Genomic DNA, 16,675 nt, shown 5'->3' with positions numbered 1-16,675 from the left:
TTTATGCAAGATATGCATATTCACAGGTTTTAGAACAATTTTTATAAAAAATAAAATAAAACATGAACAATATAAAACTGAATGTTTAGTTATAAAATAAACAGCAATAATTTTAAACAAGACTCAAAAGACTCGATAAATTAAAAAGATTTGTGATAACTAAAGAAAAAAGTAAAAAAATTCTCAGAAAATTTAGGCGATGGAATGTTTTTAAATATTTTTTCATCATAGATTCAACCTAATACCTACCAAAATTACAACTCAGTTTTGTCAGGGGAAAAGCATCGCAGGCCTGTGTTATTGCGATCATTACACACTTCAGGTGAAAACCGAATTATTTAAAATTAGTTTCTTTCTTCCCCCGAATCGTAACGTTTCGTAAAAAAAAAAAGGTTGGTAGTTAAAAAAATGATTACCTAACCGAACTAAAAGAGGAGTCTAATCTCTCCGTCGCGTCGGTTACTCGCGAGGTTCAACGTGCGCGTATGCATACGAGGTGGGTACCGACTGCACCGTATCGAGCCAAGATCTGCCTTCTTGCACCTTGCCTTTTTCCTCAAGAACCAATTGTCGTTGGGAATACCCCGCGCCTACTTCCTTTCGGCGAGGAGTGGACGAGGAGGGAGTATAAGAGCTAACTCAAGAGAGCGCTAATTATCCCCTACGATCAGCGCCAACTTGCGCTAAACACAAGTTTTGTACGTTGTGTATCCACACATAACACAAGCAGCCTCTCGCATCTCGATGTCTGCTCGGCAATTAATGCCGAAATAACGTAGGTAACTGCGGGATAATCTTCACAAAAGGACTCCTCAAATTGAATCTTCAAATGTCGAAGAACGGCTTTGGTTTGATTCCTCTCACTAGTTTCCCGCGAATTATCTCTAATCCTAGAAAACTTGGAGGGGACTGGATAGTCTGGTCGCGTGCCGGCGGGTACCTCGTTGGTGGGTTGGTTTCTTTCTTTCTTTCTTTCTTTCTTTCTTTCTTTCTCTCTCGTGATCCTTCTCTCTGTCCCTCCCGCCTTTTCGGTCTCCTTTATTGTTCTTAACCTCATTATGGCCGGTCTCTGTCCCGTTGCGGGTTCCATTGTTCGCGCATCTGTCGTCGACGACCGCTCTTGAAAGCGGCTTCGAAAATTTACCATCACCATCACCACCACCACCACCGCCACCACAAATAAATCGGAAATTGAAAATTGGAAATTAATTTTCAATGTAGACCACAGCGAGCGGCACGTGAGCGTAACTCAGGGCAGGCAGAACTATGAAGGATAGAGAAAACTAATACAGTAACAGAGAGAGAAAGTTTTCGTCAATGACTTCCAAGTAGAGGGGAACGTAAAAACAATAATCATTTAGTTCAAAAATCGTGACAGTAGATCTGTCAATCGATTTCAATCAATCCTGTCGATGTCGTATATCAATAATAAATATACTCGAGTAAAATCAAGTAGGAGACAGGATTTTTAAAGTTTCAGCGTTGGAAAATTAATTTTTTTCCAACACAATATTGTTGCTAATAAAATGAGAAGTGGGCGAAAAATGTTGAGACAAATCACTACAACTCGAGTGATTCCTATTTCTAGCCTTCAGTAAAAGTTGTCTAGTCATTTGACTCGGGTGTATAAGTGTCTTTCCAAGTGTTGAGTATCATGACATTCAAACTGAGAGTGATAGTATAAACCTGATTTTATTTGATTTATTGTTACGAGACGTGACATGTTGGAATTGGAATAATGACAAGTGAAAAAAAATTGGTTCACTTGAACAAACGTAACCCCTCAATGCTTTCCAATCAGAACTGGAGAATGAACCTGCACGACAAACGTATATAAATATAAGTCCACGTCCGTCTTCCAGCGGTTAAACCGCTGCATCAGCTGTCCAGTAGTAGTTACAGTTCGTCTCTTTAAAAAATATTACAAGAGGCGACTTAGTATATCGTATACATGTATTTCAGAGAGAGAGAGAGAGAGAGAGGGGGGAGGGGGGGATGATAGAGGGGAAAAACACTTCCAACGCGTAAAAACTAGAAACCAACACACGAAGAACCGAGAATGTAGGAAGGTAAACAGGGGCTTCTCCCGAAGCGATGCCCCGGATAAGTTTGGCGTAGGGAAGAAGGTGGCATGCACCAGGTGCATAGGTATCTAGGGATGAGCTCGATTCGTATGGCCATATGTTAACGTGGTGAAGTGCCGCCCTGGCACGCGCCACATTCAACCGGCAACCTCTCCGTCGATCGGACTGCAGCCCGACACAGGATTCTGCAGGTGTTGGTGATGGTCACAGTGGTTTACTTGGTTTACTTGGTCGGCTATCGCCTCGACTCCGACTTACTCCGTTGAGAGTAAATTAAAGTGGTGCTTGGGAGTTCGCGTTTTCGCGATCCATCGAAATCAGGATGAGAATCGAACGGTGAGAAATCAGCGGGAAGGTGATGATCCGGGGCGATCCTTTCGGAGGAGGAGCAGCCCGGACATTTGACACTTTCTAATCAGCTGGGCCTTTCAAAGACGGCTAAGAAAATGGCCCTCCTGTCGAACCACCACAGCAGCAGCAGTTACAATCAGTCTACTTCCGAAATGCTTACGCCGATTTACCCGACCCCGAACCGCTCGTTCGATCTTGTTAATTATCAATCTCCCTACACCTCGCCGAACTACGAAACTATGCGAGGACCCTACAGAGACGCCTATCAACCTGACGGCGATGTTACACCGAGAAGGGATCTCGAGTTATCGGATTATCACAGGGAACCCACGGACTTTCATCCCAGGACACCGGAAGGATACGAGAGAGGACCCTACGGTGTGCTCACTCCTTTAACCCCGCAACGGTGAGTCGAGTTTTTAGCGGAGAGGGATGGAAAACTTATCGTTTAAATTTTAAACTCCAACGACAGTCTTGTATTGTGATATTGTGTTCATTGTTTGGAAAAAAAATATAACTTTTTCACTTTGACACGGTCTCGGTGTAGCACCAAGAGTTGAACTTGACATTTTCCGAAAGTTCTAAGATTTCTAAAATTCAAATTCCACCTTTTTTTCTCTTCTAATATTGTATAATTTAAACAAATCACGAGATTTGCTCATGTATTTGAAAAACGTTGGACGCAATGTTTCAAAATGACCGTTCTGTCTCGTTGCTAAAAAAACCTGCTGAAGTACCAAGCCACTCTAGTACCCCATCTCTCACGACACGCATCTCGATGATTTCAGGTTTGAGTCTCAGCGAGCCAATGCTATGGAGCACAACCTGACGTCACCGAGGTCAACTTTTTACGAAGAGAATTCAACGGATTATCATCCACCGGCTTATTGTTACGAAACCCCGCCCCAAGAGCCAAGATTTCATCCCGGCGAGTCGACCTCGTTTCAAACGGAAACGGAAATGAGATCATTGGGCTGGGATCCCGTCACGTCGTCTCAGGTGAGAGCGAGTCTTTTATCTACCCCGAGCAGACATGCAATGCCGTCATAACGAGTGCGTATCCTGCTTCACGAGTGCCTCAAGGACACTCGCGAAAAAGGGATCAAGCTCGATCCACATTTAAAAGGGGGGAGATTATCCAGCGACGTAAAAGAAATTTGGCATTTTTTAATTCCTCAGAAAGTCGAAACCTCGCCTACGTCGAGCCCGAGAAGAGGACGACGACGATCTCGCGACGTGCCGCCCTCGCCGAACGTTTTGAAGAGACGAAGGCTCGCGGCGAACGCGCGAGAAAGAAGACGGATGAACGGGCTAAACGACGCATTCGATAAACTGAGGGAAGTCGTGCCGAGTCTGGGGGCTGATCACAAGCTGAGCAAATTCGAGACTCTGCAAATGGCTCAGACTTACATCGCGGCACTTTGCGATTTGCTGGAGAGACACGACGGGAAACGGTGATCGAAAATCTGGAGAATTGGATTCAATTTTGACTAGAGGATTAATTAGCGAATCGATGATCAAAGAAGAAGTAAGTTGACTCGACGCCATAATATATTGATTGTGCGAAAAGTACTATGTATAGTATGTGTAACATATAAGTTTGAATGTGTGCGAAGATGTGTGGAAAGATATTAGATTAATTTTTATATGTAGTTATAAATCAATAAGCGTAGAATTTTTTAAATGCGTGATTCATCACCGACGCACAAAGAGACAGCTAACAATCCAAAGATTATGTAATACGTGGTAATGTTATTTTTTTTTCTTCTTCTTCTTATTTTTTTTTTTTTTTTGATGGCATTTGAAGTTTCGTATACAATTACTTATTAAATATCGTTTAGTTTTCCTCTAACCTATAACCTATAACAAGAATTAGACATAGAAATAGAATTAGCGTGAATTTCGTGCCTTATTCGGACAAGCTTTATGATCTCAGTTTTTTTGTACATAAGTTACGCGTTACAAACGGTTGGATAGAAAAAAAACAAGTTAGCTCTAATCGTTGAAAGTTAATCGCTATGAATAAACGAACAAACTTCACGTCAGAGCAACATGCTGGAAAATTTTCAACTTGACCAATATTCTTTGTCGTTGAATAATAATGTTTCAAAGGATTGGATTATGTATTCTTTTCTAAAAGTTGAGTCTTCTCAACTTCTTCGTGTCTAGTCAAAAGTTTTATTAAATGGCTCGGATTTTCCCCGTATATAAAAATTAATAGCGAACTACAAGTTTTAAAACTCATTTCAAATCAGTTATCGAAAACAGACTTGTTTAACGTACCCGAACAACACGCAGAGTCACGACATAAACAAATTATTCCTATTACCCATATGTATATGTAACTAACGACACGTCCATTAACCTCCAGTATTAGAAATCTGACTAATTAGTTTCTAATTTTATAAATCATTATAAGTACCAAAGAATTCATCATTTATTGTAAACCCATTGTACTCGAACCACGATGTATTGTATTTTTCGAAGATTTTGTAAATAAAGCATAATTTTGTAAAACTGTACAACTAGAGTGAACATCCACAATTCACATTTCACCGATAAGTATTTTACTATCATCATTTCTCAGTCAAGAAACGTATTAGACTCGAAATGACGAAGTCAAATAAAAAAAAAAAAAAAAATAACAACAGCAATATTGATAGTAATAAAAACGAATTAATGAGTATAAGAAGTAGAAGAAAATAGGCAAAAAATAGGGCTCGTACTCGCCCTAGCCATAGTCGTTTTCCTTTCGACTCGCGTTGCCGTCATCGGCGCCGTTTCAAAATTGGCCACCATAAGGTATGGCGTGTGCCTGCAGTAGTTGTTTCAGTGTTCCATCACAATGACTAAACATAATTGGTCAAGAGATAAAAATATGACTTCCGCTGCGGTGGCACGAGCCTCTCGGTTCCACTGCCATATGGCTCTAGAAGTCCTGCTAGTCGTAGGTCCTACCTATCCTAATTCCTATCCTCGGTGCGTCCCTTGCCCGCCGAGTTCTTCTCGGTCCTGGAGCAGGAGGAGTTTGTCCCGAAGCAGGGTCATCCTGCAGAACCTGACACGAATCCGGGTCGTTCCGGCGAGATGAGTCCCTCAGGATTTAACGTCGGCAGAAAAGTTAATTGAGGTTCCAGGAAGCAAAGGTGACACCAGATGTCGAAAATTACTGTCATTTCAATCGGTCGGCCACCTCTTCAAATTCAATTCTAACGCGAAACTGGACGAGGAAAAAGGAACGAAGAAGAAGAGGAAGAAGAAGAAGAAGAAGAAGAAGAGAATCGAGAAGGTAACTTTCAGAAATCTCATGGTACGAGATTCCACCTTTTTCCTTCCAACTTCGTTTGGGTGTGGTATAGAGCGACTTGTCACTTATGGATATCCACGTAGAGGTTGTAGGTATACTATAATAATGTTACCCCGATGGCGAAAGAGAGAGAGGTGATCTTGCGGATTCTTAGAAATTAAAATAATAATTGATGTTGCAAAAAGTCTCGGAGGAATTTGCGTCGAACAACTAACACATCTAAGTAAGAGAGGGAGATCCGAACGCTTTGACATCGTACAACGATTGGACAACATTCTATCCGCGATCGAGCAACAGCTGGGGGATAGAGGGTGACGCTTGTATACTTATACGTAGAGAAAAGTACAGCTTGCACACAGAGATGAATCGTCGTTCGACAAGTGAAGTGAGTCGTCGACGAGCCTCGCGGATCGAGCGAAGCGTGATGCTATGTCGGGGTGAGATGGCCCTTAAAAGGAACCACGCGAACGAAGTCTCTTAATCGATCTCGTGGAACGATCAATTAACGCTGGGCTAAATCGTATCCGAGTCGCGTTCAGCACCGCGATCGCGAACCACGCGCGAATTGCTTTTCAGCCGCGAATACGAGCCATAGTATGTATGTATGACCATCCCGGCCGAAGAACAACAAGAAACACGTTCACGGAAGCACGACGTACCGGAGGTACAGGGTACAAATTAAGGGCGTCGCATCGGCGAGACATCACTCACAATCAGAGCTTAATCCGAAAATGGAGCGATTTTTTTGCCAAAACTTTCTCCCTCCATCGTACAATAAAGCGTTCAGGTCCTTTTCCGAGGATCATTTGGAAAGCCTGATCAGGAGTTAAGACCGATTAAATCAAACCGGTACTTCAGCCTCGATCTTTTTGGTATGAAATCGGATCTACTTACTGGATTCGTGACTTTTTGAAAGCATGAGTTCGAACCGGTCTCTCGTGCCACTGTACTGATCATCATCAATCGTCAGTCTGAACGATACCGCGTTTTGACTATTATTACCGTTAGACTCTGAGCAGAAATTTGACTCTATCGTAAATTGTTGGAGACAGGAAAGAGGATGGACCAGTCATTGTCAGCTGCCCTTCCGGCGAGACACGTCAGCCTTTTATAACCTCTGGAAGAGAGATGAGAGAAAAAAGCGAGTGGGCAGTTCGAGTCTGCGCGGACGAAAAGGCGGGGCAGAATTCGGTCCAGCGCGTGTCGGTCCAACAATGGATCTTGTTAGCGATTTCGCATTTTCGTTATAGCTGCTGAAGCGGTCCGAAATATTTTTTCACCCATAGGGTAAATAATGTTTTTCCGCTTTGACGTCTTGTAATTAACGGTCATTAGTTGAACACAACACCGCCGCCTTATGTAGCATGAAAGAACCCTTAAACGAAACATCCAATTCCTTCTTCTGGTGATAAATTCATTCATCCATATATACATATATATATATATATATATACATATATATATTTTCTGTCTTCCGCGCGCGGTTACGTTTCCAATCAAATAACATCATCAAAGGTCTGTATCGTTATATGGGAAGTTAAATAAGGTGCCGTATGCCACCACCAGCGCACCGCAAGTAGTCGGTTGCATAAAATGTATAGAGTGTCGAGTACTTTTTTCACGGCTATGGTTATTAACGGGTTAGGTATGTTAATGTTATCGCTATCTCGGCAGGTGGAGCCGGTTCACCCCGGCGCGGCGCGGCGTTGCGACGGCCGTCGCGACTCTCCGAGATCTTTTCGAACAGTATACGTACAGAAGCAGGTGTCTCGACTCATCGCCGGCAAGATCTGCGAGGGTGGAAGTCCTCGACTTCGGTCGTTGACCGGTGCACACGGATTTCAGCTCATTGATTGTCCCTCGGATCGCTCAAAGTTCAAAGTGAATAAACCTTTTCGAAACTTTAAATTATGTGGCAAAATGTAAACGGCGGTGGAGTGAAAGCATCTAACGCGAAAACGAAGCCTTTTGCACGCGAACTATTTCCACCATTTCAAGGCAATCGGAATTAATTAACAGACACGATCGTTAACGCAACGGATTTATTAAACGGCAGTAAAGGAATTTATAAGTCCCTCGTGAAAAAAATCAGGAGAATTAAAATAAAATCCTTACGGAATTCGTTGGCATTAAGATCGTCGGACAAAAAAAAGGTTTTAAACCTGTTGCAATGGCTTGTGTAGAAAATTCGAACGAAGCCATTGGCAGTTTTGTTCCCCGTGTAATTACGGTGAAAGATTTATTCGTATCTGAGGATATTTAATAGAAGATATCGAAGCAGAGCAATTCGTTTACGTTTTCTTTTTTTTTTCTGGATCTTCAGAATCGGCTGATCGGGTTTTAATGACGCATTCATTTACCGAAATACTTCGGACTTCTCCGCGTTCGTTCCGCACCTTATTTTCTCACCTTAAGCGAATTTTAATGACAGATCTTTGCGGTCGCAAAACACGCGTTAATACCAAGAGGGCGTGTTTCCGGGATGCAGCACCGACGGAGGTGACCAAGGTGGTCGAATAGACCGGTCATTTCGGCTAACAAGCCCACCCAAGAAACCGTGTCGATTTAGCGATAATCATCGTAATCTGAGGATGAGCGCGGAAATGAAATGCGAATTTCCGAAGGCGAGAAAAAACGTCAGGCCGAATCCCATGGCTGTCACAACCGCAAATTGCATACCTTTCGAGAAAATTTCAGAGCAGATCACAAATGGGTTAGCACTCTGCCGAATTGGGAAAAACAAAAACGAGAAAAAAATGTACAAAAAAAAAGTGTCAAAATTAACTTTGGAATTTAGATGAATTTCATTGCAGCCTCTAGCGAGAGAGAGATAAAGAGAAATTCAAAAACTAAATTGCGTTTACTGTCGCGAGGGGGGGGGGGGGTGCCTTCAATTTGAAAGCCCGCAATAATGGTTTCATTAATCACGCCCGGGATACAAAATGTCGGAATCAAAGCTCGCCACTCTGTGCCCTGTGCTGACAACCCTTTCGCTTCTTTTGTAACTGTCAAATCGGACACGAAGGGCTGACCAAAGTAGGGACCAATCAAGCACGTAACGAGCCAAGGATAAGATCTTCCTCGCGTTGCAAGATCGACTGTCTCGCCCTTCTGTTCAGATATTATCGATGTAGACTATGGCGTAATTTTGATAGAGGAATCGTTAAGAAATCAACGTCACGACGACGACAAATCTATGATCGAAGCCTGCACGTCCCAATAATTGCGTGATTTGTTTTAATCATCGAATCAATTATAGGAATAACGGTAACAGACTTTTAAAAGAAATAAACAACTTTTCGAAATAATGTTGAAAGAATAGAAGGAGAATCGAATCAAAAAGTTCTAAAAAATGCAGTGTAAAGCAAAAGCGTCGAATATTAGAATTCCATTTTTATTTGTTCATTCATTTATTTATTTTTTGTTATTTAAATGTGAATACAGTTAGCTTTGATGAGTATTAGTGCTTTCGATTTCTTGAATATACATGTGTATACATAAATATATGCTGGGGCAAGGTTCCGAAAAGAAATTCAATATTCGACGAACACGATATTCGTGGTAGCATTTCCCTCAGCACACATGGGTTTCAGAATCGCGTGGGCGATGGATGATGCATTATGGTGTCTCGGCCAAACTCTGTGAAATTAGGCATCGCCACGGCGAGTCGTCGGACGCTTGGACGGCTCGTCGAAGCGAAGATTTCACGCCGTTTAACCGAGAAGGCGGAGCGAAGCGAGTAGGTATTCAAGCAGCGACGACAATTGGCATGAGAGGACGAATTAATTCCCGGAAAAAGGAACTACGAAAACGTATGATACATTACGAAGAAAACTGCGCGTGTAAATCCAAAGCCGATTCCCAAAACTCGAACCTTCATCTCCCTTTCAGATTTTCCATCACCGATGAGAAAGATTGAAGCAAAGGCTTGACCGATCGCGTGAACTTGTGACACTGGCACAATGGCCAGTTAAACGAGATCCATTGTCCGGGTGTCAACGAGTCCCGAGAATTCTCCGTATTATTCTAATATGAAATTAGCGAGAAAAAGAGAGAAGGAGAGAGAGAAAGAGAGAAGAAGGCGTGCGAGTGCGCAGCTTGGGTCGCCCCGAGATGAAACGAAAAGGCGAAAATATGGAAGGAAGGAAAGAGCCGTCGGCTGGGCGTGTACCTAGAGTGGTCAAACTTTCAAAGACTAGATTCCACCCGGTCTGAAATCGATTTCAGGCCTAATTTACCACCAGGACCATGTGACTCCACCCAGAAACATGAACAGTATACACATGTAGAGGTTAAAAAGGACGACCTATTTTTGGCGAACCTTATACCGAAGGATGAAAAAGAAAAAGACGGATATCGGATCTTTCCTCTCCTCTCCACGCCTATAGGGATAACATGCAAGAAAGAGTAATTAACAATCGATTGGACGAACTTTGTGTTTTGCATTAGATTCTCCTCGCCGAAGCACTTTGACTTAAAGCTAGTACCTACGCGTTCAAAAAAAGGAGGGGCGGGAGGGGGGGGGGGGCAAGAAAAAAAAGCAGGTATAATAACGAAGCCAAGCCGCAGGGAATCGATGGGATGCGTTATTACAGGCACGGAGGGGTGGAGCGGGCGAGTAGACCGAAAATTCATAATATCGCTCTCCTTATGGTGTCAAAGCCAACCCCTTCACGAGATTATGATTACACCCAACTGACTCCGTGTCTAAAGGACCTTTTTCGCCAGCAGGGTTAACACCTCTGACTCTGCGCGACTCGGCCGAAGCTGGTCGTGTATAGTCACTTGTTAACCCATTCGTTGAACAGGGGTGTTTCTGCTCTCCTTCATTCACTAACCAGAGCCGAAAAGACGAGGTTCGGAGGGAAAGAAAAAAACTCATTACCCCTCCTTGGGAGGCTTGAGGTGGTTCGGTACATCAGAGATGCCGCCAAAATTCGTCTCACGGACTCACTCCGAAACTGGCGCCTAGACTTCGGCCACCGAGAGCCGAGAGAGATGAACGAGGCAACTTTCAAACAACGCGCCAAGGTCTACGATTTTATACAATGTTAGGAAAATTTGACTAAACATGATGAATCTTAGTGAATATGACGGAATTTTTTGTCATTTTAACATTCAAATTGTTATGTTACAATTTAATCTAAAAATGGTGTAATCAGTCGAAAAATTTGAATGAACCTACATGAACATATTTTTTCTAACCGTGTAAAAGCTACACAAGAGAAAACTGAAACAGGTATAAAATAATGTATCAAGTATGATATAACGCGTGTTGCGGTGAAAGATTTTTTTTATTCTTAAATAATAATTAGCAAACCCGACAGCGACGGGATATAAAATTTACCCGTCACTTGTAAAGTGCGGTTATACCAAACTGGCTTCCTTATCGTATAAAATAAAGTACATGCTTGTTTACCGAATGCCTAATAAGAAGAAAAAGAAAAAGAAGAGGTAGAAGCTAACGAAAAAGGGGAAAAAGGATGAAAAAGAGACAGATTAGCGGTCGTTAAATGAGGGAAATATTATAATCATAGCACTGATATATTTATGATGATGATGCGATAATTAAACGGGTACATCTCTGTATCGTGTCGGGATGATCGTTTTAACGACTCGGCGTACTTGCTGACCGGCCGTAGTTGAGAATAGGCTTCATAAATTGTCTGATGTAATTGTCCGGTGGTTATTGGACACGGAAAAGCGTAATTCTTAGAGGAATAAAACGGCCCTGTCGATTGCCGGTCAATTCCTATCCTCCTCGCTGCAGTTTTTCAAGCCTAAATATGCGAGAAGAGCCGTAGAATGGATTGTAAACGTTTTGGGGTGCATTGAAATAATGCTTAAGGGCGAAACGAAACCCTTCCTTCGCTACAATTATCATAACAAAACTAGACGAAAAACGGCGTTTCGACGGAGAAATATAATATATTGTATATTAACGACAAGCTATTTCGCTCCGTTTCTCTGCTTCTTCCATTTCTCCTTCTTCGTCATCTTCTTCCTTTTATCACTCTTCAATTTCGTCCAACTCTAATCTCGCGTGTGCCACCTCCGGGCTTTTTTCGGCTCTTCGGGCTGATCGAGGCATCGAACTATCACGAAGATTATTGCTTAGCTTTTAATTTTCGAAATACCTTTCGAGATATCTCCGCCTAAATACCGATCTGCAGGCGTCTGTGAATTATACAAGAATCTCTAGTCCTTTTATTTTCACATCACAGGATTCAGGGACATTCCTAGATAATTCTTCCAGAAATAAAGGGTCAAAGATACTTTTCGGATTTCAGGAAGACATTGCCGGCGGTGAAATCTGCGTGTGTGTGAACGAATAAAACTAAGAACTAATCCTTGTCCAATTATTTTCACCTCCAACGTCAGTAAGCAGTTAAATTACACGCGTCAATTTTTGTTTAAAAACAGCAGTGCAAGTGCTTTTACCTTTTTTCCTCTCTCTCTCTCTCTCTCTTGAGAATTGTGATCCATCCCGGGATGGGCGAGGGTGAAGGTAAATGAGGCGACTCGGACGTGTTGGCTAAATTTCACTAGTCACGCGGCTCCTCGTAAAAGGCGTCGATTCGATACGCCGGTCGATTATCTTTTGTACGATTATATTATTGGTTATTAGGTTAGCGTTAGAGGGAAGCCGACTCTTCGATGGGGAGGAACGGGAAAGAAAAATCGTCGTAAATTTCCGACGCTCGTGATCGCGGCGCTTCTATAATAAATATATTGCGTATATAATGTATGTATATACTATATACACATATATTGTATACGAAGATGACCAACCAAACGATACCTGATCAATTTTTGAAACGATTTCGTATAATTGTCTAGCTTTTCGTCGTCAAAATTTTAGGTACTCACATATCGTAGAGAGAAAAAGAAAAAGTCTCTCAAGACTTTTTACTCCCCCCTTTTCTCTCTCTCTCTCTCTCTCTCTCTTTCTGTCCCGTTCACAACGGTGCCAATATATCTGTTACCGTAGAACCACGCATTGTTCTGCCGCCATTTTTTCCCTCCAAGGAAAGGGAGGAACAAAAAAAAAAAAAAAAAAACACCACAGGCTACCGTTTTCTGTCAATAAGTCTTCGAACAAACATCCAGAAGCCTGTTCGACGTTTCTCACCTTATCTTTCCGAGCAATTAACGATGGCCTTAAGGTCCTTGGTCGCAGCAAAGGTCTTTTAGAATTTAGACTCGAGATCCTCGGGGACAAAACGTGAAAGAGACAAGAGACAAAAAAAAAGAACAACACAGCGCAATTTTACGAGGGTCATTATCGGTTTCCTTCATCCTCCGGAATGACGGCGCCGAAGTGCAGCCTCTTCGTTTCGCCCATCTTTATAATTTATAATCTCACGAAATGGGAGGTAAGAAAAATTGCACCCGGGATATAATGCATATACGTTCTGCATATATCTATCATGATGTATAATCTTACCGAAGTTTATCGTGTTTCACTTCCCTCTTTTTTTTTTACTTTTTTCTTTTATCGTTTTTACTTGAATTCTCCCTACTGCGGCAGGTCGTGAGCTACACGGATCAATGAAAAACTTAATTAGCCCCAATCTAGACTCCCCACTTCCGTGCCAAGGGGCAAAATATCGGGGCTAAGCGGAAGAGCCGAAACGATCCGGCTGATCCAGTAGGAATTTAATTACTTCGGCTCGCCGATCACTCGAAAATGCCAACAGATTTTCCTTTCGGCTATTTGCCTTTTTCCGCTGCTGCTCCTGTTGCTACTGGTACGTCGTCGGCTGATGACTCAATTTTAGATCCGTTTGTACACGAGTTTACAAAATTAATTGCATTTGTTTATAATTATACCTGCACGTGCTTCAGGCGTTCTCAATTTTTTACACACCTACAGGAGAATACAAAACACGATTATAAGGTAGATACAATAATTCATATAACGATCTAGTTTGAACGGGAATTTTCCGGGTAAAAGTTCACTATAAATGTACACATATATCTATATATATAATAATATCGTAATTAATACGCTTCATCGATGAAAGAGAAAAACACTGCGGAGTAAACCTGCAGCCCGATAAATCATGTCTCGCTCTGGTTTGACGTGCATTATAGGAAATTGAAATAAAGTTGATTCATGCGGTATATAATGACTCTCTAAGGGCCAACGCGTATGGAACGCGTTCTTTTCAACTTACAAACATCGGAGAAAACGTGATCTGACGTGATCGGCTAGCCAAGGAAATAATACCGGCAGGTAGGTAGGTAGGCAGGTATTACTTTCATTTTTCATCTATCGGTCGGCGATTATTATCGCCTACGTATATACCTACGTATGTATATATACATGTATATACATCAACTTCGCGATCCCCAGAGGCCAACTTCGGCCAATTAACCGCGGTGAACGACGATCATTCAAATCGTTTCGATCCACGCCGTTTCAGGTGAGATGCAGATCATACGAAGGTTGGTTTGAAAAAATTCCGTCGAAAGAATAAAATTGCTAATTAGTTTAAAAATCAGTTATCCGTAATTCCTCGGTTGTACAATGTATTGGAAATCTTTTCCTTTCGTTCCGAGAGTCTCGTCAAATTCTTCGCGAATGCATCCGATAAAAAGAAGAAAAACAAAAAAAAGTTTAATTTATGTGTCGTCTGCTAAACGCGGTAGCATAAATATAAAAAAGCCGTCGAGAGACACCGTAATACGGTTTCCCGAACATTCCACGGTTGCGTGTTGAAAATAATTGAGACGTGGGTGGACTTCTGGGATGGTAAGTGGGGCTCGAATTAGGAGTGAAACGCGTCTCTTCCCCGGGGGATAACGGCGACCGCCAAAACTGACGTACGCGACGACGACGTCTCGCCGGAATTTTGCGAACCGCACCGACGACGTCTGGATGCGAGAATTGTAGGTAGGTGAAAGAAAAAAGAGAGAAAAAAGAGAGAAAAAAGAGAGAGAGAAAGAGAGAGAGAGAGAGAATGAATAGACAAGTCACACTAGCATACCAACACGAGGAAATGTTAACAAAAGTTCATCATCGCATATTAATATGGAGATAATGTAGTTACCGCAGATTAGACGCATTTTGATTAGAGATCTGAGGAAATTAATGCAGATACATGTACCTAGTATAAATGCACTTTATTTATTACCAGTATTTGCGAAACGATTATCAGCTGCGGGATAATCCTTCAAGTTATATTACAATATGTGTATATGTATACGTATATATATATATATGTATATACGTATATACAATACTATATATGTATGTATAGGATAGAATAAAAGTGCAGCATGTGAAGTTGCATAGGGGGTAACCTTATATTAGCCTAATAACACCTCTGAACAAGGAGTTAGTTCCTTTCTTATTTTCCTTTAATGCGCGTGATAAAAAGTCACCGACAAAAGAACTATGGAACATATGCCGCATATTATGTACAAGTCAATTGATAGGTATGTAACACCGTGCAGTATAACACACATATGTCTCTGGTTAGCTGCATACACATATATATATATATATATCTACATGCACAATATATAATATACGGATTATCATCTCCCAGCGACTTATGGAAGACAATGAATATATCTATAAATTCCGAGTTGCAGAAACAAAGAGGCCTGAGATCAAAAGATAACTACATCCATTCACTTGTGCCGAATGAACACAGTTTCACTGAATGAAAAGAAAGAGAAGAGAATTAAACAGCGATACCGTGTGGAAAAGGGTCGATCGTTAAAAAAGAAAAGAAAAAGGAATGGAACGAAATGTAACTGTCGTCTGCCGTCTTTGAACGAAGATATCAACTCGACGACGAGTTCTTTCCAAAACACCCTGTACCTCCATGGCGCCAATATTATGTGTACAATAATGCTCATTAATGCCTTCCCCTTCCTGCTACCTTGTTTGCGGTTGAACACAAATTGTGAGTTCGATATTTAAGGTCAAAAGGTATTTCAGAACCTTAAATAAATTTTGAGAGCGTAAATTAGGTCTTATCAGTAAGTACGCCAAAGCGTCGACGAATTGTGAAATTCCAAGATGAAAGAAAAAATAAAATTTCCCATTTTGTTTAAATGGGACACCTAAATATTGATACTAAGAGTTGAAACTTGGACAGTAAGGAAGTATCTTTCTTTCGTAATTTCGAACGATAGTTTAATTCAATTTGAATTTTGACAAAAAAAAAAAAAAAAACCAAATATCCGACTATTCTTTGTACAGTCCAGTGTACATACAACGTACATGTGATATAGTCGAAGTAACGTTGCCGAACGTTGATCTCGAACCTTTCGCTATTCCGGCGTGGCTGCAGTATGACGAGCGTATCGTATCATTGCGTAATAGTATATTATCACTGGGCACGCGTCCCGTCAGAAATATGCTGAACAGGTGTGGAGTTGGAGTTGAGAAAATTGCGGTTCTTTCCTTTGATACCTCGATATAGAATTCTATATATATATATATATATAGTGTTATATATACACACACACACCTATACTATATATACATATATAGTATCTTTGAGGTATCGGCGATGGCGCAGCAAGTTTGCCATTGGCATGGACGGTGGTGGCAAAGAAGACAATAATACCTACCTACAGCGATTAATCTCATTGTCAAGTTTCGGTTGCTGTGCAGCACCGGCGCGGCCTTTCCAGGAGCATCAGACTACTGTGCAGACCTTCGTGACTTGAGGAGAAGCGGAACGAGAATCGAGTATCATTGCGGGATCGAGGGGCGAGACACGTACTCCGGGGTAGTTATAGAACACAGGTGCAGTGAGAGAGAGAATGAGAGAGAGAGAGATGGGAGGAGGAGGGAGGGGATTCCGAAAGAGAGTTAGGTTAGACGATCGGATCGTGCCGCAACGACTAAATTAGATTTACGTGATTGTATAACGCGAGGAAAGAATTACGAGGTGAAAAAAACTCTATC

General features: G+C 41.8%; 1 protein-coding gene across 1 annotated transcript; it reads left to right on the top strand.

Moving 5' to 3' along the window:
* The first annotated feature begins 2,530 nt into the window (after positions 1–2,530).
* On the top strand, positions 2,531–3,893 carry LOC124409101. Its single transcript, XM_046886517.1, has 3 exons — positions 2,531–2,841; positions 3,224–3,434; positions 3,615–3,893. The coding sequence occupies exons 1-3, from the start codon at positions 2,531–2,533 to the stop codon at positions 3,891–3,893; spliced, it is 801 nt and encodes a 266-aa protein (XP_046742473.1).
* Positions 3,894–16,675: the final 12,782 nt, after the last annotated feature.

Source organism: Diprion similis, chromosome 1 (assembly GCF_021155765.1).
Source record: "Diprion similis isolate iyDipSimi1 chromosome 1, iyDipSimi1.1, whole genome shotgun sequence".
NCBI classification, from domain to species: domain Eukaryota; kingdom Metazoa; phylum Arthropoda; class Insecta; order Hymenoptera; family Diprionidae; genus Diprion; species Diprion similis.
Note: the sequence above shows the minus strand (reverse complement) of the source record. Positions and strands in the feature narration are given on the sequence as shown.

Excerpts from the sequence above, each read along its gene's own strand:
- LOC124409101 (XM_046886517.1), top strand. The coding sequence starts at position 2,531 with ATGGCCCTCCTGTCGAACCACCACAGCAGCAGCAGTTACAATCAGTCT. Across the intron at positions 2,842-3,223 it reads ACTCCTTTAACCCCGCAACG|GTTTGAGTCTCAGCGAGCCA; the intron begins GTGAGTCGAGTT and ends CGATGATTTCAG. Across the intron at positions 3,435-3,614 it reads ATCCCGTCACGTCGTCTCAG|AAAGTCGAAACCTCGCCTAC; the intron begins GTGAGAGCGAGT and ends TTAATTCCTCAG.